Below are 21,482 nucleotides of genomic sequence, written 5' to 3'. Positions count from 1 at the left end.
TTTATTTTAGTTGATGTTTCTTCCCACACCAACTTGTTTTGACCTGCTTTGGCACCAACATCCTATCCCATGTCCTACTGAGAGGAAAATTGGACTTTTTTTTTTTTTAACACTTTTTATGATAATTATTGAGATATAATTCGTGTAACAGACTTCACCATTTTCAAGTGTGCCGTTGGGGGGCTTTCAGCACACTTCCCATGTCTTACCAGTTACCACTATCTGCTCCCAGAGCATTTTTGTTTATTTCCAAATAGAAATCCTGTCCTGTTGGCAGACACTTCCCATTACCCCAGCAATAGGTAGGCCATCTGAAAACTGCCCTGTCAGGTAACGCTGATGCCTGGTTAGATTCATTATTCTTTATTTTAAAATGAGAACAAAAATTCATTGAGTCCCCGCCCCCATCGTGGCAGGCGGGGAGCCCAATGTCTTCTTGGCAGTAGGACTGTGCGTCCTAAAACATTTCTCAACTGTTGACTCTGAATTTGGAAAAAGTAAAATTAAGAATGGAGGGGCTTCCCTGGTGGTCCAGTAGTTAACAATTCACCTTGCAGTGCAGGGGACACAGTTCGATCCCTCGTCTGGGACGATCCCACGCGCTGCAGAGCAGCTAAGCCTGAGCACTGCAGGCACTAAGCCTGTGCTCTGGAGCCTGCACGCCACAGCTAGAGGGCCAAGCACAGCCGTGAGTGAACCTCCCCAGTGCTGCAACTAGACCCCATCAGTCAAGTAAATATTAAAAAAGTAAGATTGGAGCTGATTTTCATGTAAGATTATTTACATGACTAGAAACGTGAGAATTTGTAGAACATTACAAACAGACCCCTGAGGTGGGAGTGATGCTGCTTCCGAAACAGTAGGATGAGGCGCTGAGTCGCGTCTGTGCTCTGCTGCAGGGGGGAGCGTCTTGAGTACCCGCTGCTCCGAGACGTACGAGACCAAGACCGCACTCATCAGCCTGTTCGGCGTGCCGCTCTGGTACTTCTCCCAGTCGCCCCGCGTGGCCATCCAGGTGAGCAGGCGTCCGGGCCACGTGTGCATGTCCTGGCCTTGAGCAGGTGGTGCCGCTGTGACTGTCTGGGGGTGTGCGTGTTCTGCTGCCACAGAGCTGCAGGCTGGAGCGTGCAAGTCCCGAGTCCACAGTCCAGGGTGTGCCTCATGCAGCGGCCCCAGACCCAGGAGCAGAGTCCCACACCTCACGGTCCCCATCACCCCCGCTCACGCAGAGGCGATTTCTGATGCCTCTGCTGGCTCTGCTTGTTTCTGGACTTGCCGCAGGCGAGGCTGCCCATGCCGTCCTGTGCTGGGCTTTACGGTCTCTCGGGGGTGTCCCCTACGGCTCAGACCCAGGCCTGTCTGAGAGGGCACAGCCTGGCTTGCCCCTGGGGAGCCTGGCCTCTCTGCAGGTAGAAAGGACCCTGCCGGGGACCCGGAGCCCCAGGCGCAGGGTGGGCGGCTGGTGCGCTTGGAGAGGCGGAGATGCACACGGGGTGCTGGGGTGGGTGGGAGGTGGTCCCGGGCGAGGGCTGCAGGGTCCTCCACCGCAGTACAAGCCCTCTCTCGCGGGGAGTGCTCCACCTCTGTTGTCTGGGGCTGTGTCCACACACAGGGCGTGAACGTGGGCTCCCCGTTCAGCCAGAGCGTGGCTGCATGCGCGCTCCGCAAATGCCAGGGGCTGCATCCTGCTGCTCTGGGCTCGGCATGCGGGGCGTGCACCCCCAGCACATAGAGCGGGTTTTGTCTGGTGGAGATTATAATCTGTCTGCGAGGTGAGAGGTGGTGACAGGTGTCGCTTGAATTGTGGTTTTCTCGTTGCTCTGGGAACAGGGTCTCTCCCTGCATCCGAGGCGCTCACAGTGCCGTGTGCCGCCCGTTCCCACGGGCTCACCTGACCAGGCGCTCACCTCGTGCTGCACACGTGGCCCTTCGGGGTGAAGTCACAGATGCCTTTCCTCACTTCCTATTTCTGATCTTACTCATGACCACTTCTTACCAGCAAACATTGCGTGGTTTGTTTTTTCAGTATTAGCCCGTGTTCTCTCACCGCTCCTGTTTCAAGTGGCAGGAGCTTGCTCAGCATTAAGTATGAGTGTTGCCTCTCCGCAGCCTGACATCTACCCAGGGAACTGCTGGGCGTTCAGAGGCTCCCAGGGGTACCTGGTGGTGAGGCTGTCAATGACGATCCGCCCGACCGCCTTCACCCTGGAGCACATACCAAAGACTCTGTCGCCCACGGGCAGCATCACCAGCGCCCCCAAGGACTTTGCGGTTTACGTGAGTGCACCCGAACCCCGAGACCCCGTCTCAGCCCTCTGGGAATCTCCCAGACTGAGCCCCGAGAAGGCTGTGACGCGAGTACACTACCGGCGTCGCCCCTTGGTCCTCCCCTCTGCCCGCTGACCTCTGAGTATCCAGTAAACGTGGAGGGAGACGTTCCCAGACTTTTCCAGGGAGGGAGGCTGCGGGAGGACTCGCCTCTCGTTGCTCAGCTGTGCATTGTGTTCTGACTGCAGTGAGGACACGGTGAGGGTGCTGGGGAAAGGACACCCGGGTCCCCGCGCCCCAGACGCCACCGTGAACACTGGCGCTTCCCCTGAGCACCACAGCTGAGGGCACTCCCCGCCGTCCAGCGGGAGGCTGTGCCTCCACTGCCAGGCCCAGGCCCCAGTTGGGAACTAAGATCCCATAAGCTGCGTAGCTTGGCAAAAAAAAAATGCACAGTTCGAGGCAACACCATTCATAAAATTTCACTTCCTGCCCTAAAAAGGCGAATCGACCCTAAGAATTTGTCCGTGAGCTAGCGTCAGTGTGCGCGTTTTAGCAGCGTCTGACGCCTGGACACGCTGGAGCATCACTTCCTGCCACTGCGCACTGGGCCGCTTCCCCAGAGTGCCCATCCGTGTGCCCGCCTCCCCACAGTGGTCTTCCTTCTTCAGTGACTCCCCAGAAGGACACTAGGGCAGCGTGATGTTTCGGGGGCACAAGGGGCCTTCGACTCACCGGACCGCGCGTGTTGTCAGCGTGAGGCATCCCTCGTCTCGGCTCCCTTTCTAAGTCTTTTTTTTTAATTTGCGCTAACCCGGTGGTTCTTATTTTAATCTTCATGACTGTATTGCACATGCATGTTTCCTTTTTTGTAGAGTTTAGGTTTGTCTTTATTCATTTATCTTTGGGTATCTTGGTTTCCTTATGAATATTTTAGCTTTTTAATATGAAAACATTGATCCTGAGTTGTTCTGTTACAGATACACTTCCTACTGTCCAGTCTTAATTCCATATTTAGTCACACCTGCTCATCACCTGTAATTTCTTCCATGGCATTTTTACACCTAGAAAGTCCTTTTCGCTTTTATGAAACAGACATCTAATAGTCACTTGTTTCCTACTGGTTACTTTTTTATTGCGGTAAAATACACAGAACATAAACTTGGCATCTTAACCATCTCTGAGTGTGCAGTTTAGGGTATTAGGCACATTCATCCTGTGGAAAGCCTTCACCACCGCCCTCTCCAGAGCTCCCTCATCTTCCCAAACGGAGACGGTCTCCACAGACACCGGCTCCCGCCCCTCAGCCCCTGGCACCCACCGTCCTCTTTCTGGCAGTGAGTCGACCTCACTCTACTGGCCTTCTCTCCTTTCCCATGCTCATCAGGTGCCCTGGGGTTCCACTTTGGAGCATGGAGGGCAACAGTGGGCCATGTGGGTGTCGAGTGTGGTCTGCTGCCTGGTCGGCTTGCCCTCTCCCAGCCTAAGTTTTCCTGATCTATATAACTGGAAAATACTGCCTGCTTCACAGGCTTTGTGGTCTGTGAGAAGCTCATAACAAAATGCCCAGCACACAGCAGGCCTTCCTGGGAGGGCCTTGTCCCTGCTTTAATGGAAGCATCATCCCCAGCCCCCACCCCACCCCATTACCACATTGTCTTTTCCCTTTATTTAGTGACTAGATGGTTCTGTTTCAGGGGTTAGAAAACGAGTATCAGGAAGAAGGGCAGCTCCTGGGACGGTTCACCTACGATCAGGAAGGGGAATCACTCCAGATGTTCGTGGCTCCGGTAAGACCTTGTGTGTCCTGCACATTCCGGGGTCCCTTGCCACAGTCCCAGCCTCGGGACCCACAGATACTTACAGAACTGCCCACGGGGCGTGAGGGCCGGCCTCTGACAAGTGGACCCGAGCTTCCTAGCTTCTCTGTTCCTGAGTGAGCCTTTTTAGTGTGTAACTTGTTCTGCATGAGTGTGTCATACGTGATGACCTGAACTTTGTGTCCTGTGATGATGTATTTCATGTTAAAAGCTTTAATCTCCAACTTGGCTACTTAATCTCAAGTCTCATAGCTGGGGAAGTGGTAGGGCTTGGGCGTATTAATATGAAATGTGTGATTTTTTTCTTTTCCTCTCAATTACAGAAAAAACCGGAAAGAGCTTTCCAAATAGTGGAACTTCGGATTTTTTCTAACTGGGGCCATCCTGAATACACATGTCTTTACCGGTTCCGAGTTCATGGAGAGCCTGTTGAGTAAAGAGATGACTCCCTATTCTTGTACATTTTGTATATACTAGACCGCCTGGAACACTGGAATCCTTCATGGACTCAGGCAGAGTACAGCATTAAGTCACCCCTGAAATACACACGCCGACCACCGGCAGGACACGGGGTGGAGTGATGATGCGTGCTGCCCAGCCGCTCCCAGCTCGCTGCTCCGTCCCCGGGAGACACTGCACGCTGGCTCTCGGGTTCAGAGACCTGCCAGCTGCAGGTGGCCTCTGGAGATTCATCTGAATGTATGGTTCACACAGACACTTGTTTTTGGGGGGGTGGGGGGGCTTTGATTTTGAACGTAAAACTATTTGCTTGACATCAGGAACAAAGCAAAGGAAGTTAAAAGTTTGGAGTGTTCTTGAAGCCTTGACAGCAGCCTTCACTAGCCCCTTGAAAGGGCCTTTGGGAGCAGATATGTGTTCAACCCAGCACACGTCTTTCAGGGAAGAACGGTGTCACCAAAGCTGAGAGCTGAACTCCCTGCCTTTAGGGTGAGCAGCTCCTCTGTTGGCATAAGTGGTTCTTTAATATCACCCGGTGCAAAAGTGATGAAAATGGGGTTTCCTGCTTAGTGTGCTCCCACCTCTGAGAAGGATTTTCCATCATCCATTCAGGAACCCTGGAGAGTTTCCCTTTGTTGCAGGTTTGAAGTGTGTCTGATTCGAGAGGGGATGGTCTGGATCTATACAAACATGTAAATAGAGTTCTCAGGTCTCCACTGGGCTCATCCCATCGGATTCTCCCTGCAGTTTCACTTCACACTATGAATAGAAACCAAGAAATCCAATCTTTTGGATATTTTCAGGTTTTGTCTTGAATTTTGATGACAAGCGAACACTAACATGCTCTGTCTTTCAGAGGCTTTTGTTTTTATTCCACTTATGGTTATTAAAGGAGATTGTCCTGTGTGGCAAATTCATGAAACCAGGACATTTGGTGATGTTTTTCTTACAGCAGCACTTTGTACTGGCTGTGGTTGGATTTGCCTTTTATTACGACTTGGCCATTCTCTTTGTTTTGGTTATAATTAATATTTAATATTTAGACTATTTTACTGAGCAGACTTTATAAATGAGGTATCTGCAAGGCACTTAAAGTTACAGATGTTTTACCTTAAAAATTATTTAAGTTTTATTGGGTTAAGGCAGTTTTTTGGTGTACCATAAATGTATTTTCAGAAAAAGAAAATGATGGTGCTGACTGGTTTTCTGAAGAGTTTTATGTATATTGCACAACAGTCCTCAAATATACAAAACTACTTAAACTAGCCTTTTTTTCACTCTTGTTAGAATTGAAATTGATGCCTATGCAGTTAAGTTGGATAAAATGTATACACGTTTCATATATTACAGGATAAATATATAAAACAAAATTTCCTATATAAAGCTAAATTTGGGAGATGGGGTGGAAATATTTTGAATATTTATTTTTAAAGATGCTAGACAGGACTTTGTGCAATGTATTTTTGTAAATGCTTTTCAACATACTTGTCTTTGGTAGAGCTTCTTTGCTGCCACCAAATTGGTAAGACGCTACCGAAATGTTTAAATAAAGACTTTTAATTTTTAAAAGTGCATGTGACATTTCAAATGAATAATAAACAGTATGTTTCTTTTCTCTACCTGCTTCGTCTCTGCCCGGGGCGATGAGGGAGACACAGCGCGTTGAGCGACCCCCTCCTCCGACCCTTTCGGGCCGGGGTCTTCGGGTAGCCAGCCTCGCGGCGCGCGTGCGCGCCTACGCCGTGCGCGTCCCCCTGGCGGCGGCCGTGCGCGTCCTCGCCGCGCGCCCTAGGCGCAGACGTGTCTCCGCGTTTCCCACGGACCACCTGCGAGCAGTCAGCGGCGGGGTCGAGCGCTGTCCCCGGACTCCGAGCCGCCGGCACCCCGGTGAAGGGCTGGGAGCACGGTCTTCCCCGGAAAGCTTCAGTGTCTCGGCGGCCGCAGTCACTGCGGGGCGCGCCCTCCCGGCGCACTCACGGACGGACGGCGCATGCGGCGCTTCGGCCGCCGCCATTGTGGCGCCGCCCCGCCCCGCGGCGTCGCCCGCGGCCCCCGCAGTCCCCGCGTCCCGCCCCGCGATCACGTGCCCGCCCGCGCCCCGCCTCCCCGGCAGCGCGCGGCTCCTCGCGGGCCACCGTAGAGGGCATCCGGAGGCCGCCGGGACGGAAGCCGAGAGGCGCTGCCGACCGCGCCTGCGACAGCGTCAGCCCTGCGCGGAGCGCCGGCCCGATGGCGGCGGCGGCGATGGCCGAGCAGGAGAGCGCCCGGAACGGTGCCCGCAACCGCGGCGGCGTCCAGCGCGTGGAGGGCAAGCTGCGGGCCAGCGTCGAGAAGGGCGACTACTACGAGGCGCACCAGATGTACCGGACCCTCTTCTTCAGGTAGTCGCTGCGCCGCGGCCGCCGCCTTCCAGGGCTTTCCGCCCGGCCGCGGAGCCCGGCGCCCCGCCCCCGGCCGCCCCCCCATTGGCCGCGCCGCGCCGCCCCGCACAGCCATTGGTCCGCGCCGCTGCCCGTCGCCTGGGCGGTGGGAGCGGGCGGCGGCGAGGCGGCCGGGGGCGGGCCGCAGCCTGGGAGCGACGCCGCGGCCCCTCACCCACCTCCGGGGCCCCAGTCCGGGCCCGGGCCCGCGGATTCCAGAGCCCGGCACAGAGCCCCGCCCGAGACTGGACCCCCCCGACCCGTGCTCCCACCCAAAGCCCCGGCCGAGACCCCACACCCAACCCGAAACCGCGACCGAGATGCAGACGGCCCGGGTTCCGGACCCTGGCCCGGCCGCTCTCCCCCTCCCCCGCCCTGAGCGCCGTTGAGCTTGAAACCCTCGCCCCGAGTCCCACGATTCTGCTCCCCCCGGGTCCGGCCGCGAGGCTGTAAACATATTTCTCCTCTGGCTGTGTCGCCCTTGCTCACCTTGTTACTAAACCGGCTGTTTCCATAAAGCCGGCTGTGCCTGTGCGGCTCGCTGGCCACGTGCGGCAGTTGAGCTTCTGGACTGAGTCCCTCAGGATGGGCTGTGAGTGTAAAAACTCGGCCTTCAAAAACTCAGCGCAGAGAAAATGTCAGGTAACTTCAGGAACTGCTGATCGCACGGTGAAGCGCCGCTCGGATGTATTGGATTAAATACGATGTCGGTTTTAGTGTGGCCTTAGGAGCTGTCCGTGCGCTGCCTAGCTCGGTTTTATTCTGGACTGCAGCGTGTCTCACCGTTTCTGCTGTCACTACAGCTACCGCTGTGATTTCTTAGTTGTTCCTGCGTGTGTCAGGCATTCCTGTATATTACACAAATGCAATCAGCCTTCAGGTTTCTTGCCAGAAAACATTTGGGCCATTTGTTAGCATTTAAAGATAATTTTAGAGGATTTAATCTGTTCTGCGGAATGTTTGTTTTTTTTTTTTTTCCTAAACTGTCGCAGGATGGCAAATATTTTGCTGTGATGTTTATGGGCAGTCAGGTCTGCCTTACACCATTTAGGCCTAGATATAAATTTTTTCTTTTAACAGCAAGTTGAATCAGTGTCTTGGAAACTCTGGTAGTACTTTTTGTTTTGGTTGTAGGTTGGTTGGGACGCAGTGCGAGTGTGCCTGCCTCAGGTCGTGTTTGGGCTCGGTGGCCCAGAGGACCAGGTAGGAGGGAGTTAATTGTCCTTCAGGGGATGAGCCAAAGGTGTAAGCAGGTTTAAAGTCTGTAACGCGGAGCCTTCTGCCCGGAGCTCAGCCAATCAGATCTGTAGGATGGGAGCTTTGTAGCGCTTGAGATTTGCCAGGTGCTTGCTGTTCTCAGGGATTTGTATATAAATATTTGCCCCAGTGATTAATCAGCAAAACTGGATCGTCCCAAAAATAAACACAGCGTTCCTTGTTTTGAGCCAGTTCTCCAGTCACTGCTATACCAGGAACGTGATTGTTGATTAGCTTTGAAGAGGCCTCCCTGTGCCCAGAGTTTGCTTTGTGGTGACCACCAGCCCTGCCTTGACTCGGATTCACATTTCCCCTCTGCTCAGTGACCTGTAACCCAGGACAACTTGCTGAACATCTTCTCCAAGTCTTGGCTTCCTCTTTGGTCTTTGAGGGCTCCTACACGTGTTCAGGACTCCTGAGAAATGAATGGTCAGCTGTGGACCCAAGCAGGGTGGCGTTAGTGGGCATCCAGAGGGCCCAGCTGAGTCGGCTTGCAGGGTGCCATCCATGCTCAGACCTGCAGTTGCAGTCCTGGCTTAGAGCTCTGCGTGGCTGGCAGCTTCCAAAGAAGTCAGCTTCACTCTTCTAATGTCTTTTTATAAGTGCTTTTAAGCGTTTACATACATGTACAATTTGATGGGTTTTGATATATGTATTCACCCAAGAAATTATCACCAAAGTACTGAAAATACCCCTCATGCCCCAAAGCTTTCTCTTCTGCCTTTATAATGAATTTTTCACCCCTTGCCCCCAGGCATCCACTGATTTCTGTTAATAAAACATGGGTTTGCATTCTCTGGAATGTTATGTAAGTAGCATTATATAGTATGTACTCTTTTTATCTGACATTTCAAATTTCCTTAGCCTGATCATTTGAAGATTCACCCCTACACGTGTCACTAATTATTTTTGGGCGGTATTTCGTGGTATGGGTGGGCCCGTCTTATCCATTCACCTGTTGGATAAATGCACCAATCTGTGCTATTTTAATTCACTGACACTGTGTCCCCCAGCAGCTTGAGGAGAGGGAGAGGAATTGGGTTGGATTTACAGGGTGTGTGCTGCACAAGGACGGCAGGAGCTGCTGGTTCCAAGGAAGGCCGAGCTCTGTCCCAGGCGCCACGGCGCTCCTTTGTCTCTTCGGCCTTCTCTCTGCCGGGACAGGAGGGGGTCAGGCACGTCCCTCTGCGGCGTCCAGAAAGCACGTCAGGCTTTGGGGCACCTGTCACTGCTGTGGGGTTTCCAGCAGCAGGCGGCTCCAGACCCAAGGGGCTGGCTGTTCTCCCGCGGGCAGGGCAGCCCAGGACTGTGTGGCTGTGGTCACTGGAAACCGCAGCTGCCTGTCTGCCTCTCGGGCCTCCCGTCCCTCCCTGGCTTTTTAGGTGCTTATCTCTAGCTGTGCTTCAGGGGGAGGATCCGGAGCCTGTCGTGTCCCTGAAGCAGAGCCCACTGTGTGACCGTCTGTGCCATGGCTGTGCAAGGGCCTGTTTTTCCAGAAGCCCTGTGTCGTGTCCATGCCCGGCCCACACCCGCAGGTGCCCTGGGTGCTTCTCCAGCTGTGGGTTTCTCTTCCTGGTCCCACCCTGTGTGCTGAGGCTGAGGCTGCTGCTCCCGAGCCAGGTGCATAAAAGCCCTTTTCCGTGGTTGGTCCCGGCCTGAGCCGGAGGGCAGCCGGGCTCCCGTGTCTCCTCTCCTGCGTGCCTGCTGGCCGCACACCTCTCACATCTCTGACTCGGCTTGTGTGGGCTGCGACACAGGTCTGACCGGCTGGGCGGGTTTCCTGCCTGTTTGTCCCTGAGAGGAACACGTGGCCAGTGGACCTGGTGTCCTCTGGTCGGCTCAGGCCCCGGGTGGGCCACCCTGCCGCCCTGGATCTCTGTCTCGCTGGTTGTGGAGGAAGCGTCCTTTCTGTTCTGTGTGCACCTCGTTGCCCATCAGGTTCCTGTCCGTCTGCTGTTGGGAAGCCAGCTTTTCCCAACTCCTGTCCCCAGTGAGATGCGTTCCCGGTGGAAAGCACTCAGGGTGGAGGGGACGGCCTAGCAGCCCATCGGCCCCGACGCGTGGCCCTGGCCAGGTTCTCCCTGCCTTTTGCCACGGTCAGACGTGTGCATGAAGCCGGAAGTGGCCCCCAGCCCCTCTCTGGTCCCTCTGCTGAGCCCCCTGCCCTGCTCCAGGGAGGCGCTGCTGTGGTCGGAGAGGGTGCCCGCACGCTGTCACCAGACGGGGGTGCGGGGTGGCCGAGCTTAGCGGGCCTGTGTGGTGGGACCTGACGGCCCCGCCCTCTCTCCCGCAGGTACATGGCCCAGAGTAAGCACGCCGAGGCCCGCGAGCTCATGTGCTCCGGGGCCCTGCTGTTCTTCAGCCACGGCCAGGTGAGCCGTCAGCGCGGCGCGTCCAGGGGGAGGTCTGGAGGGCGGCCCTAGCGTGCCCGTGTCCCGCCTTGGTGCTCGGAACTGTTTGTTAGGTGCGGTCGGTCACTGGTTTTTAACTGGCAGCCAGAGCCACCGGCCAGCCTTCCCGCCTTCTGAAAACTGGCAGGAGCCTCTCTTCCCACTGACCAGCCTCCCTAACGTTTCACAGCAAAACAGCGCCGCTGACCTGTCCATGCTCGTCCTGGAGTCGCTGGAGAAGGCGGAGGTCGAGGTGGCCGACGAGCTGCTGGGTGAGGCGGCGCGAGCCCTACCGCGCAGGCGCGCGCGCGCAGGCACACACGCACATCTGCACGCGCGCGTTCAAGTGCTCATAAACTCACACCTGCACGGGCCCCGCGGAGGGCGCAGCGTATCCGCCGCCCGTTTCCCGCCTGCCGGCGTGGCTCGCGGGCCCCGCTGGGGAGGCGCCTGGTGAGGGCGGGCAGCCCCAGGGCCCCACCACCGTGCCTGCGCTGCTTCGCTTTTGCACCCGGAAGTGGCGGGTTTTCACTTCTTTGAGACGCCCGGTACAGAGCCGAAGCGGCGCGCGTGCCTGCGGCTCAGGCCTGTGTGCTGTCGTTTGCAGAAAGTCTGGCCAAGCTGTTCAGCCTGATGGACCCCAACTCCCCGGAGCGAGTGGCGTTCGTGTCCCGAGCCCTCAAGTGGTCCAGCGGCGGGTCAGGGAAGCTGGGCCACCCCCGGCTCCACCAGCTGCTGGCCCTCACCCTGTGGAAAGGTAGGCGTGCTTGGGTGGCGGCCGTGAGGCCGCGGGCCTTGGGCTCTGCATCCGCCGCCCCCGCCGGCTCGTCCGCACCCACCGCTCTCTTCTAAACGGGCAACCGCGGGCGGGGCGTCGCTGACCCGTGAACACAGCGGCAGTCCTCGGGGCCGGGTGGACGCGTGGCGGCCGCGGGCAGGGGCTGTCGCACCGCACCGACGGGCGGCCTTGTCCGCCCCCGCCTGTGGCGGTTCAGAAGACTTCGGCTAGAGGCCACTTTGCTCTGGACACGCGGGCCGGGCTGTGCCCGCGGGTTGGCTGGGCCCGCAGGCCCCTCTGCACTGCCTCGTCCGCCTGCGTGCCCGGCCTGCCCGGGTCTGCGGAGCCCGGTTTGTGCGGCCGGCGCCCGTGCAGAGGCCTTGCTGAGGTTAGGAGCTGTGTAGCTCTGGTACGCGTGTATTAAAGGTTTGAAGTTGAAGATCTGGGCATTTGAAGGGTCTCAGGCACAGACGGTGGGTGAGGTTGGCAGGACCCTGCGCACATGGGAGGCTGTGCTCAGGGGTGTTTGCAGGCCCCCCTGCGATGGGCAGCCTCCGGGGGGCGGTGTGGCGGGGCCAACGTCCTGTGCGAGGGCAGTAGGAGCCCTGGCCCCCTGAGGTCTTGTGCAGCTGCCTGCCCGGGGCTGGATGGCCCTGGAGACTTGCCAGGTTTCTCCTCTCACCTGGAGGCTGTGAAACCTCTTGGGGTTGGGAGGAGAGGAGACTGAGGAGACCCCGGAACTAGCTCTGTGTTGGAGGTGGCCAGGAGCTGGCTGTGACCTGGGGCTGCACTGGGCTGGGGAATTGCTGGAAGGTGGAGAAGGCTTAACTGGAAGCCGTGGAGCCTCCTCTGGAGGAGAGGGGCCCAGTGTGGCGTGTGAGTAGGACCTAGGGTCCCTGCCCTGTAGCTGGGTCTTGGCCTCTGTGCCACTGACCCTGGGCGTCCTGCCAGCGCTAGCTGCTGGGTGGTCTGGGGTTGGGTGCCATCAGCACCCCCAGCTGTGACGGTAGACAGGAGCGTCAGACATCCCAGAGTTGGGTAGGAGCTGAGTGGCTCTGGGTGGGAGCCATTGGCTGGAAGGTGGGTTGGGGGAGTGGGGGGCCTGTGTATCAGGGGGCCCCTTCACAGCTCCAGTCCTCTACTGAAACGGGCAGGTTGGGACTGGGGTTACCCACCCAGAGGGTAGTAGCCAGTGTAGCGTCAGAGGCTCAGAAGAGCTGAGCAGCAGAGGACGGCTGGTCCCCAAAGAGCCTGCGTCCGGTCCTGCATCCTCGTCAGGATGGCAGGCGTGGGCAGAGGGCCCCTGGGCTCCATCCCGCGTGCTGCGCTCCCGGGGGCCTCAGGTTCTGCCTCCCTGACTCGTTCCCAGCTGTCCCCACGGTGCAGGGGACAGTCTGGCCTCCACTGGGTCCACCGCCCAGGTGGAGTGTGCTGGCGGGACGGGGCCCTGTGCGCACAGCGCGCTCATGGCCGCTCCCCCGCGCTCTGTCCGCAGAACAGAACTACTGCGAGTCGCGGTACCACTTCCTGCACTCGAGCGACGGCGAGGGCTGCGCCAACATGCTGGTGGAGTACTCCACGGCCCGCGGCTTCCGCAGCGAGGTGGACATGTTCGTGGCCCAGGCCGTCCTCCAGTAGGTACCCACCGTCCCCCCCTCGTGTGTGGTCTCCCCGGGTCCCGGGCCGGCCTCTGGCCGAACCTCACGCCAGGACAGGTCTGAAGTCACTTGGCATCCCACACACGGCTCACGTCCCCAAGCGTGACTTTGCCGCTGACCTCTGGGGACTCCAGACCTGCCCTCTCTCAGGTCGACTTGTGATGTTTCTCTTGACAGTAGAAGCACTTTTTATGCTTTAAGTTGCTTTTTTGTTGCCATCGATTTTGTTTTCTCATTTATCCATCACCTCTGGTTGGGAGGGAGTTACTCTTTTGGTGGGACACATATTTACTGAATTTTCAGCTCCACCCTGGGACGTGAAGTGTCCGTATGACACGGGTTTTGTTGAAAGGCGGCTTGTCTTCCCAGACGTTTCGTGTGTCCAGACACAGTGATGGGGTGTCACCAGCCAGCTTCCCACCCAGCTCTGTATCTTTGCTCTTTTGCCCCAGTTGAGTCTTCTCTTTTGTGTTTTCTGGACAATGTATTTTAAGAACATTGTGGTATAGCAGACTTGCTGGAGGTGTGAGCACTGCGGGGAGCTCACGTGAGGTGACTGGAGCCAGCCTCTCCCCCCAGCAGACACACTACTGTTGTGAATGAGGTTAACCTTCCCAGAGAGGACTGAGATGTGGTGGCCAGGCCTCGGCCGGGCTGTGTCTCGTGAGCTGGGGGACAGGGAGCCTCGGAGCCCCACCAGCACCACTTGATGCTGAGCCTGCGACTCCGAGAACAGAGCTTGTTCACCGTGCGGAGCACCCTGGCCCCAGCTTTGTGCGCGGTGCCGATGTCCCCTCCGGCCTCCGCCCTTCCCTGCCCACCTGGCTGTGTCGTGGGCCCACGCTGCGCTGAAATCTGGCCGTAGACACGTCCTCCACAGGGAGGAGACCGGCGCTGGGCGGCATCCAGCCCGCGTGCTCACCGGCCGGGTAGGCAGGCGCTCGGGCTCAGGGAGCTGCTGCCCTCCCTCCTCTGCTGACCTTGGCTGGGTGCCCTCTGGAGTCAGTCCCCACGCTGTCAACCCCAGCTCCCTGCGCTGGGCCTGGCAGGCACCTTAGGTGGGCGGGGCGGGGGCGTGTGCCCCCGTCTGCTCCTCCTGCGGCTGGGTGCACCCACTGACCGATGTTCTTATTTCCAGGTTTCTCTGTTTAAAAAACAAGAGCAGCGCCTCGGTGGTGTTCACGACGTACACGCAGAAGCACCCGTCCATCGAGGGCGGGCCTCCTTTTGTGCAGCCCCTGCTCAACTTCATCTGGTTTCTGCTGCTGGCCGTGGATGGGTGAGTGTGCGCAGAGGTGTGTGTGGATGGGTGAGTGTGCGCAGAGGTGTGTGCGTGGAGGCGTGTGGTTGTGTGCAGGCACTGGAGGCGTGCACAGGCACGTGTAGAGACGTGTGGGAGTGTGTGTGGAGGCGTGAGGTTTCTTTTTCGATGCCCGTGGTCCCGCGTAGCATCAGTGTGGTGGCTCCTCCTGTTCCAGGGGGAAGCTCACCGTGTTCACCGTGCTGTGTGAGCAGTACCAGCCGTCCCTGCGCCGGGACCCCATGTACAACGAGGTGCGGGCCGGGGAGGGGGAGCTGGGGGTGGGGAGAAGGGGGCGGGGGGAGGAGGGGGAGAAGGGGGAGAAGCTGGGGGGCGGGCGGAGAAGGGGGAGAAGCTGGGGGCGGGGGGAGGAGGGGGGAGAAGGGGGAGAAGCTGGGGGGTGGGGGGGGAGAAGCTGAGGGGCTGGGGGAGAAGCTTCCGGGCACAGCCCCAGCTCAGTGCCCGCCCCCCGCAGTACCTCGACAGGATAGGACAGCTCTTCTTCGGCGTGCCGCCCAAGCAGACGTCATCCTACGGAGGCTTGCTAGGTGAGGGGGCTCACGGGTGGGGGGCCCGTGGGTGCAGCTCAGAGCACAGGGCGCGTCCGGGGCCTGGAGCATGTCCGACGCTGGCAGGAGGGCTGCTGGCCCATCTCCCCCCGCCCCCGCCCGGTGGCCCCAGCTCTCCACCTCCCGAGCAGAGCTGTAGGGCCTGTTGCCCCGATGAATACTCTCCCCTGGGCTCCTGTCGGCCGCAGAGTCAAAGCCGGGTGTGTTTTGTGGGAAAGCGCACGTTGCGTGCCGTTGCCCGCCGCAGCCGTGCCGTGGGGGCCGTGAGGCTGCGGTGGGCGGCTGGTCCTGGCCACCGTCCCACGCCGAGACTCTGGCCCCAGCCCGAGACCCCCCCTCCTGCCGGGCGCTGTGAGCCGACGCCGCCCGGGGCCGCCCTCGCGCAGTCGCGGTGTGTCCGGTGCCGGCTGCGGCAGGTGCCGTGACTCGCTTCCTCCCTGGGGTGACGTGTGGCCCGTCACGCGCATGGACCGCGTCTCGTTTATCTGTCCAGTCGGTGGGAGCGTGGGTTCTTCCCCTTGGCCCGCTGTGAATGTGGGCGTGCAAGTCATCTCTGTGAGGTCTTGCTTTCGGTGCTCCTGGGACCCCAGAAGCAGAGTTGCTGGGCCGGTGTGACGCTGAGCGCACACCCTCCTCCCACGGCGGCTGCTCCGTCCCGCACGGCCGCCGGCGGGGCTGAGGGGCCGGGACCTGCGCGTCCGCGTGCCCCGCGCCTGCTGCTGTTGGCTGGCAGCGGCGCCCTGTGCGTGGGCGCCGGGCCTGCGCTGCCGGGCGGCTGCGTCTCCTCAGTGACAGCACCTTGTGGTTCTTCCGCGAGCTTGTCGGCCGTTGGTGAAGGTCTGTTCATGTCGTTCCCTGGCTTTGAGTACTGATTCCTCACCAGATGCGTGATTTGCAGCTGTCTTCTCCCATTCTGTGGGTTGGCTTTTTTTTAAGACCTTTTTTTTAAAGCAGTTTTATGTCCGAGCAAGATTAAGAGGGAGGTAGGAGGGTTCCACACAAGCACCCCCGCCACCCCGGCGCAGCCTCCCCCTCCAGCGGGCACGCCTGTCAGGACGCGCCTGCTCTGACGGGGCCTCAGCGCCAGAGCAGGGCACGTCAGGGTCACTGGTGTCTGTTCTGTGAGTTCGGACAAGCGTGCGGTGACGTGGACGCACCGTTACTGTCGTGCTGCCTGAAAACCCTCTGTCCGCCTGTTCTTGCCTCCCCTGCCTCGTCACCATTTTACCCCCTGGAGCGTCTTTTTTAAATTCTTAATTGGAGGATAACTGCTTTACAGTATCGTGTTGGTTTCCGCCGCGTCGACGTGAAGCCCTGGAGCGTCGTTTGATGCAAATGTTAAGTCTCCATCCTGCCGTCTGTTTCTCCTTGTTGCGTGTGCCTCTGGTGTCGTCTCCCAAGTTCATTGTCACAAAGCTTTTGCCCTGTGGTGTAAGAATTCTGTTAGCTGAGGCCTCCGTGTGGGTCCTTGATCCAGTTTGAGGGGTCTTTTACGTGGTGGTCTGTGTATGTAACCATCCGGCTTTGTTGTTGGGTGTGTGGATGTCCAGTTTTCCCAACACTACATGCTGGAAGGACTGTCCTTTCCCCATCGAGTGGGCATATACCGCTTGTCAAAAATCTTTGAGCACGTACTTGAGGGTTCCTTTCTGGGTTCTCTCTTCCACTGGTTGAGGCGTGTCTTTATGTTCGAACCACACTGATTTGTTTACTTACTAAATTGTCTGCCTCTCTGCAAACCAGTAGACTGTTTCTTGCCCACCAGGCTCCTCTGTCCATGGGATTCTCCAGGCAGGCACACTGGGGTGGGTTGCCATTTCCTTCTCCAGGGGATCTTCCTGACCCAGGGATCGAACCTGGGTCTCCTGCACTGGCAGGCGGGTTCTTTACCACTAGCACCGCCTGGGAAGCCCAATCTTGATGACTGTAGCTTTATAGCAAGTTTTTAAACGAAAAAGTGCGAGACTTTAGTTTTGTTCAAGATTGTTCTGGGTATTTGAGTCCCTTGAAAGTAGATTGTTTTGGCTATTTGAGTCCATGTGAAATTTAGGATGGGTTTTTTATTTCCACAAAAAAATATTTTGGGGATTTGAGATTTCATTCAGTCTGTTGCCAGTTGTGGGTAGTATTGACATTTTAACAGTATTGAGTCTTTTTATCTAGGAACATGGGACGTGTCTTCACTTATGTGTCTTTCAGAAACGTTTCACACTTTTCATTGTGAAATCTTTCACCTCCTTGGTTCAGCTAGTTAACTGTTTTATTCTTTTTGATGCTGTTGTAAATAGAATTGTTTTTGTTTATTTTATACTCTTTGGAAATTTTTACATGTAAAATCATACCACTTGCAGACAGATAATTTTACTTCTTTTCAATTTGTAATTCCTTTTATTTTCTTGCCTAATTGCTCTGGCTAGAACTTCACGTTCAGTTGACCCTTGAACAGTGTGGAGAGGGGGCGCTGATTCCCTGAGCAGTCGAAAGCTGGTGTGTAATTTAGAGCTGGCCCACCATGCGTGGGTTCCGCCTGCTGCAGGTCGGGTGGGGCTTCAGTGTGAGCACACACAGTGCAGGCCGTTCAGGGCGCACCATGCCGAGTTGGGAGCAGTGGTGGGAGCAGTCCTTGGGTTTCGGGGCAGGAGCTCTGAGTGTCACTGCTGTGATGTTTGCTGTGGGTTCATACATGGCTGTTAGCACGTCGCGGTGTGAGATGGTTTCCTTTCTTAGTGTTTTCAGGAGTGTTGACTTTGTGAAGCGCTTTCTCTGTGTCAGCTGATGGTCATTGGTCTGTTTCCTCTGTCTGTCGTGCTGTGTCACGCTGACTGACTGTCACATGTTGAGCCACCCTTGCATCCCAGGAGCAGACCCCACTTGGCCGTGGTGCCTGAGTCTCACCACGCTGCTGAACTTGGTTTGCTAGTGTTTTGTGGGGGTTTTGCATCGCTGCTCATAAAGGACGTTGGTTCGTAGTTTCCTTTCATTGTAGTGTCTTTCTGGCTCTGGCATTTGACGGACGGGTGCTCGTAGTTCAGGCAGTTTGACCAGTGAAGCTGTGAGGTTCTGGGACTCCCTCTGCTGGAGCCTGGAGCGTGTAGGGAGTGTGTGTCTTTGGCGCTGGCGGGTGCAGGCCTGGACGCTGCCTCTCGGGGCCAGGCCTCTCCCTGTCCTGCCCCGCCGTCCTGCTGCCTCTGTCTCGACTCCCGAGTCCTGGTTGACCTGCCCTCCAGCAGGGCAGGGGCCAGCAGAGTCCTGCACTCAGACCTGGGTTTTGACATCGCTAACGCTTTAGGTTTACTTTTAAGTAGATAAAGCGTGTCTTAGAGTCCAGATGTGCTGGGTCCCGCCACTGTCCCCGGGGGACATGCAGGCCAGGCAGCCTGTCTTAGCTTCCTTGGGGGGAACTTCACAGACAGGCCGTCACTTACTTCTCCATGAGCCCACAGCCCCTGTCCTTTGCTCTGGAGCTGCTGTGGGCCTCAGGGCCGCAGGCCCGGGAGAGCGAGTCCCTCGGCACGTCCCCTGCCCGGTAGGCCACCGCAGGCGAGCCTGCCCCATGGGGCTCTGCAGGGAGGCTGGGGTGAGTGTCGTCAAACGGGGCTGTCACTGGGAAAGCTCTCCGGTCTCCAGATCATTTGAGAGGCTGTTTCCCCTTAGATATAGGTTGGGCTTGACCTGTAGGTGGAGTCTGTGTGGCGTGTCAGTGACGGGGTGAGGGCTGCTCCCCTTTTCTGGGCTCTCACCATGGCCACTTGTTGCGGGGGCCGCGTCCAGCCCTCCCTCGCCTCAGGCCTCGTCAGCAGCCCTGCCTTTCCCGCAGAACCTGTCCTGGGTCCGAGAGTGCGCCGTGGGGCGGGCTCACCCCAGGGGCACCACACGCCCTTTCTTGTTCCCTTGTGTGGGTTGGGTTCGGGCACTTGATAAACTTTGTGCCTGTATCAACGGAGGAGTGGTTCTTTGGGTAAAAACTAGGTGAAAAGAAGCGTCTGGCCCAGCAAGGCCCACAGCTGACAGCGGTTGGTCGCTGCCTGTGGCTTTAGAGCCGTCGCCCCCTTTACCCCTGCGGCACTGGAGAGGCGACCTGAGCGAGCCGCCGCTGGGTCCCTGGTGCCTCCAGGCCTGTGCTGGTGGCCGTGCGGGGCCCGCAGGCCCCCGGGCGGGCGGGAGGAGGGCGAGGGGCGGGGCCTCGGGGCAGGGCCAGGGCTGACGGCGCGCGCCCCTTCCAGGGAACCTCCTGAGCAGCCTCATGGGCTCCTCGGAGCAGGAGGGCGAGGACAGCCAGGACGACAGCAGCCCCATCGAGCTCGACTGACGCCCGCGGAGCCGCAGATTCAGCGGGGCCGGGGCGCGCGGGGGCCCAGGCCAGGCCGTGTACCTTGATGACCCCAATAAAGCGCAGGCCCTGCGGCGCCTCCTCCCGGCCCTCGTGTCTGGTTTGCTTGGGGAGGGCCCGGTGGGGCGGGGGGCCCGGCCACCGTGTCCCAGGGACAGCTGGGCAGCCGAGCGCCCGGCCACCAGAACGGCTCTCGTCAGGAGGCTGCGGGACCCCCAGCTTCATGGGGCGGCGTTACCATCGCCGGTGATGGAGGCCGTGACCTGACGGCTCGGGTTTACGCAGGTGAGCGGCCCGGGACGAGCAGGCCTGTGCCTCACCGACGCTGCACCAGATGCCCGGGACGGTTACAAAAGGGGAAACACTTTATTTTTTCACAATTATAATAAGAGTTGTAGATTAATACCCGCTGATCATGCATGGGAAGGAACGCAGTACACAATTTTATTTACTGTAAAAATGGAATTTAAAGGAAGGTTTGTGTTCATTGTTGAGTTTAAATAAATCCTTTATACTGGGCTCAGCAGCAGTGGTCCTTTCTGAGGGAGCTCCTGGGGCTGGGTGTGGGCGGGGAGAAGCGGCCTGGATGCCCCGTGAGGCCCGCGGGCGCTGGGACCAGTGTTTTTCCAGCTCTGTCTGGAGTGTGTCCTTGGTGGGTGGCACCAAGTGGCCAGTGTTGGGAGAGTGTCATGGTTTTAGGTATAAACAGTGTTGTACTTAAATCTGCGGACAGGTGAGCGGCCGGTGGGGCTGGGTGCCCTGGTCTCATCCGAGCAGGAGATGCTGTGATGCCTGCACGCGGGCTGTGTGCCTCTGACTCCGCACCGCCTCGTGGGTTCTGCTTTTTCTGAGAGAGTCTCCCTGCTGGCTGGTCATGCAGCTGTTCTTTTCTAGAGCTTTCCGGCAGAGCACATGGGCGTGCACACACACAGACACAGGTGTGCAGAGCCCACACCGACAGAGCAGGCTGCCACAACCCAGGGCCCGAGGCTGAGTCCTGGGCAGCCCTGCGTGGTCAGGAAGATCTGGGGACCCTGGGCGAGCCCTCCTGCCTGCTCTGAAGTTGAGGACCTGGGCTCCCGAGGACCAGGACTGGAGGAGCCGCCGGAGGTCTGGGGAGACAGAGCTCTGGCCCTGGGTGACCTCACAGCGGTCCTCGCCTTGCCCAGCCACCTTGGTGACCCCTGACTTGGCGAGCCCTGGCAGTGGCCCCGGTGGAGGGGGCTTTGTGCTGCCTGCTGGACCCTGCAGCCCCTGCCCAGGGTCCAGGTTTGTGACGAGTCTGCACTGTGGGTGCTCGCGCAGGTGCAAGGGCAGGCCGGCTCACAGGAGGGCGCCTGTCCCCATCCCTGGCTGTGGGCCCACAGGCCAGGCCAAGGCCCGGTGCCCTCCTCTCGGTCCCAGCAGCTGGTCCAGGTGCCCTGGGAGCATGTGGCCACAGAGGACAGCACCCAGATGACCTGCCGGTGACCCCCACACACGTCCTGCTCCACCACGGCCCTGCCCCCCCACCCCGGGCACACAGGGAGGCTTGGGGCGGTTACCACTGTCCGGCATCATGCTGGGCTGCAGATGTGAGCTCGGCCCAGGCTCCATCCTCCGAGGGATCAGAGACAGGGCAGGCAGAGACCGGGGGGTCACGGTCAGCGCGGAGTCCTGAGCCGGCGTGGCAGGCGCCCAGGGACAGCCAGGCCTGAGGCCTGAGGCCCTGGGGCTCCTGCCTTGGGGGCCCAACCCCCCAGACCCACGCATCCATGTGGGTCAGCTCACTGAGGATGGGTGGGGTCCACGGCTGCCGCTCTGGCCCCCAGGCCCCCAGGACAGACACGGTGGGTTTCAATAAATATGTGTTGGGAAGGGGCATGCAGGCCGGCTCTGTCCCCACGGCCCAGCTGCCTGGCGGTGGGGGGGTTCCCGCTCAGGTGGGCAGTGGCAGCTTGGGGCTGGTCCTTAGAGGAACGGGGGTCTGGAGGGCAGAGGTCAGTGGGGGGGCTGTGGGTGTCCCATGGGGGGTGGGCCAGCCCACGAAGGGGTTCCAGAGACGGGTGCTCGTGGCTGAAGCTCAGGCCCCGTTAGCCGCGGCCTCCTGCAGCCACATCTGGGCAGTCCAGAGTCCTCAGGCCTCCGGGACCTTCTCGTGCTAGGGCTTGTGCTTGAAGTGGGCTTCCACTGCAAAAGGACAGGGCCCCGCAGGGTCACGGCCACGTGGGGCCGCCAGGCTTCCCCCTTGGCC

The 21,482-nt window shown here is 58.6% G+C and overlaps 3 protein-coding genes across 25 annotated transcripts in view; 2 read left to right on the top strand and 1 right to left on the bottom strand.

Moving 5' to 3' along the window:
• SUN1 (Sad1 and UNC84 domain containing 1) overlaps positions 1-6,162 on the top strand; it is a 46,880-nt gene extending 40,718 nt beyond the window's left edge. For all 18 annotated transcript variants that reach the window (XM_024985162.2, XM_024985152.2, XM_024985153.2 and 15 more), the window contains 4 exons: positions 900-1,015; positions 2,110-2,277; positions 3,966-4,058; positions 4,412-6,162. In XM_024985162.2, the coding sequence (XP_024840930.1) occupies positions 900-1,015; positions 2,110-2,277; positions 3,966-4,058; positions 4,412-4,525 (491 nt within the window). In that variant the 3' untranslated portion in view covers positions 4,526-6,162. The remainder of the gene's footprint in view (positions 1-899; positions 1,016-2,109; positions 2,278-3,965; positions 4,059-4,411) is intronic.
• A 596-nt stretch (positions 6,163-6,758) lies between these two features.
• GET4 (guided entry of tail-anchored proteins factor 4) lies at positions 6,759-19,768 on the top strand. 2 transcript variants are annotated; one of them, NM_001076525.1, is made up of 9 exons: positions 6,759-6,928; positions 10,518-10,596; positions 10,805-10,886; positions 11,222-11,371; positions 12,888-13,026; positions 14,189-14,329; positions 14,529-14,604; positions 14,826-14,898; positions 19,143-19,767. In NM_001076525.1, the coding sequence occupies exons 1-9, from the start codon at positions 6,777-6,779 to the stop codon at positions 19,226-19,228; spliced, it is 978 nt and encodes a 325-aa protein (NP_001069993.1). In that variant the 5' UTR covers positions 6,759-6,776; the 3' UTR covers positions 19,229-19,767. The 2 variants fall into 2 exon arrangements, with proteins under 2 accessions (NP_001069993.1, XP_024840828.1); XM_024985060.2 differs by lacking the exon at positions 6,759-6,928 and adding an exon at positions 7,101-7,609 and having other exon boundaries at positions 19,143-19,768.
• The window catches only part of ADAP1 (ArfGAP with dual PH domains 1), a 35,232-nt gene continuing 33,419 nt past the window's right edge, over positions 19,670-21,482 (bottom strand). For 4 of the 5 annotated variants that reach the window (XM_005225013.5, XM_005225014.5, XM_059881155.1 and 1 more), the window contains exon 11: positions 19,670-21,418. In XM_005225013.5, the coding sequence (XP_005225070.1) occupies positions 21,390-21,418 (29 nt within the window). In that variant the 3' untranslated portion in view covers positions 19,670-21,389. The remainder of the gene's footprint in view (positions 21,419-21,482) is intronic. The other variant, NM_174513.2, reaches the window with a different exon arrangement.

This window comes from Bos taurus, chromosome 25 (assembly GCF_002263795.3).
Source record: "Bos taurus isolate L1 Dominette 01449 registration number 42190680 breed Hereford chromosome 25, ARS-UCD2.0, whole genome shotgun sequence".
NCBI classification, from domain to species: domain Eukaryota; kingdom Metazoa; phylum Chordata; class Mammalia; order Artiodactyla; family Bovidae; genus Bos; species Bos taurus.
This window is presented reverse-complemented; position numbering and strand designations above follow the sequence as displayed.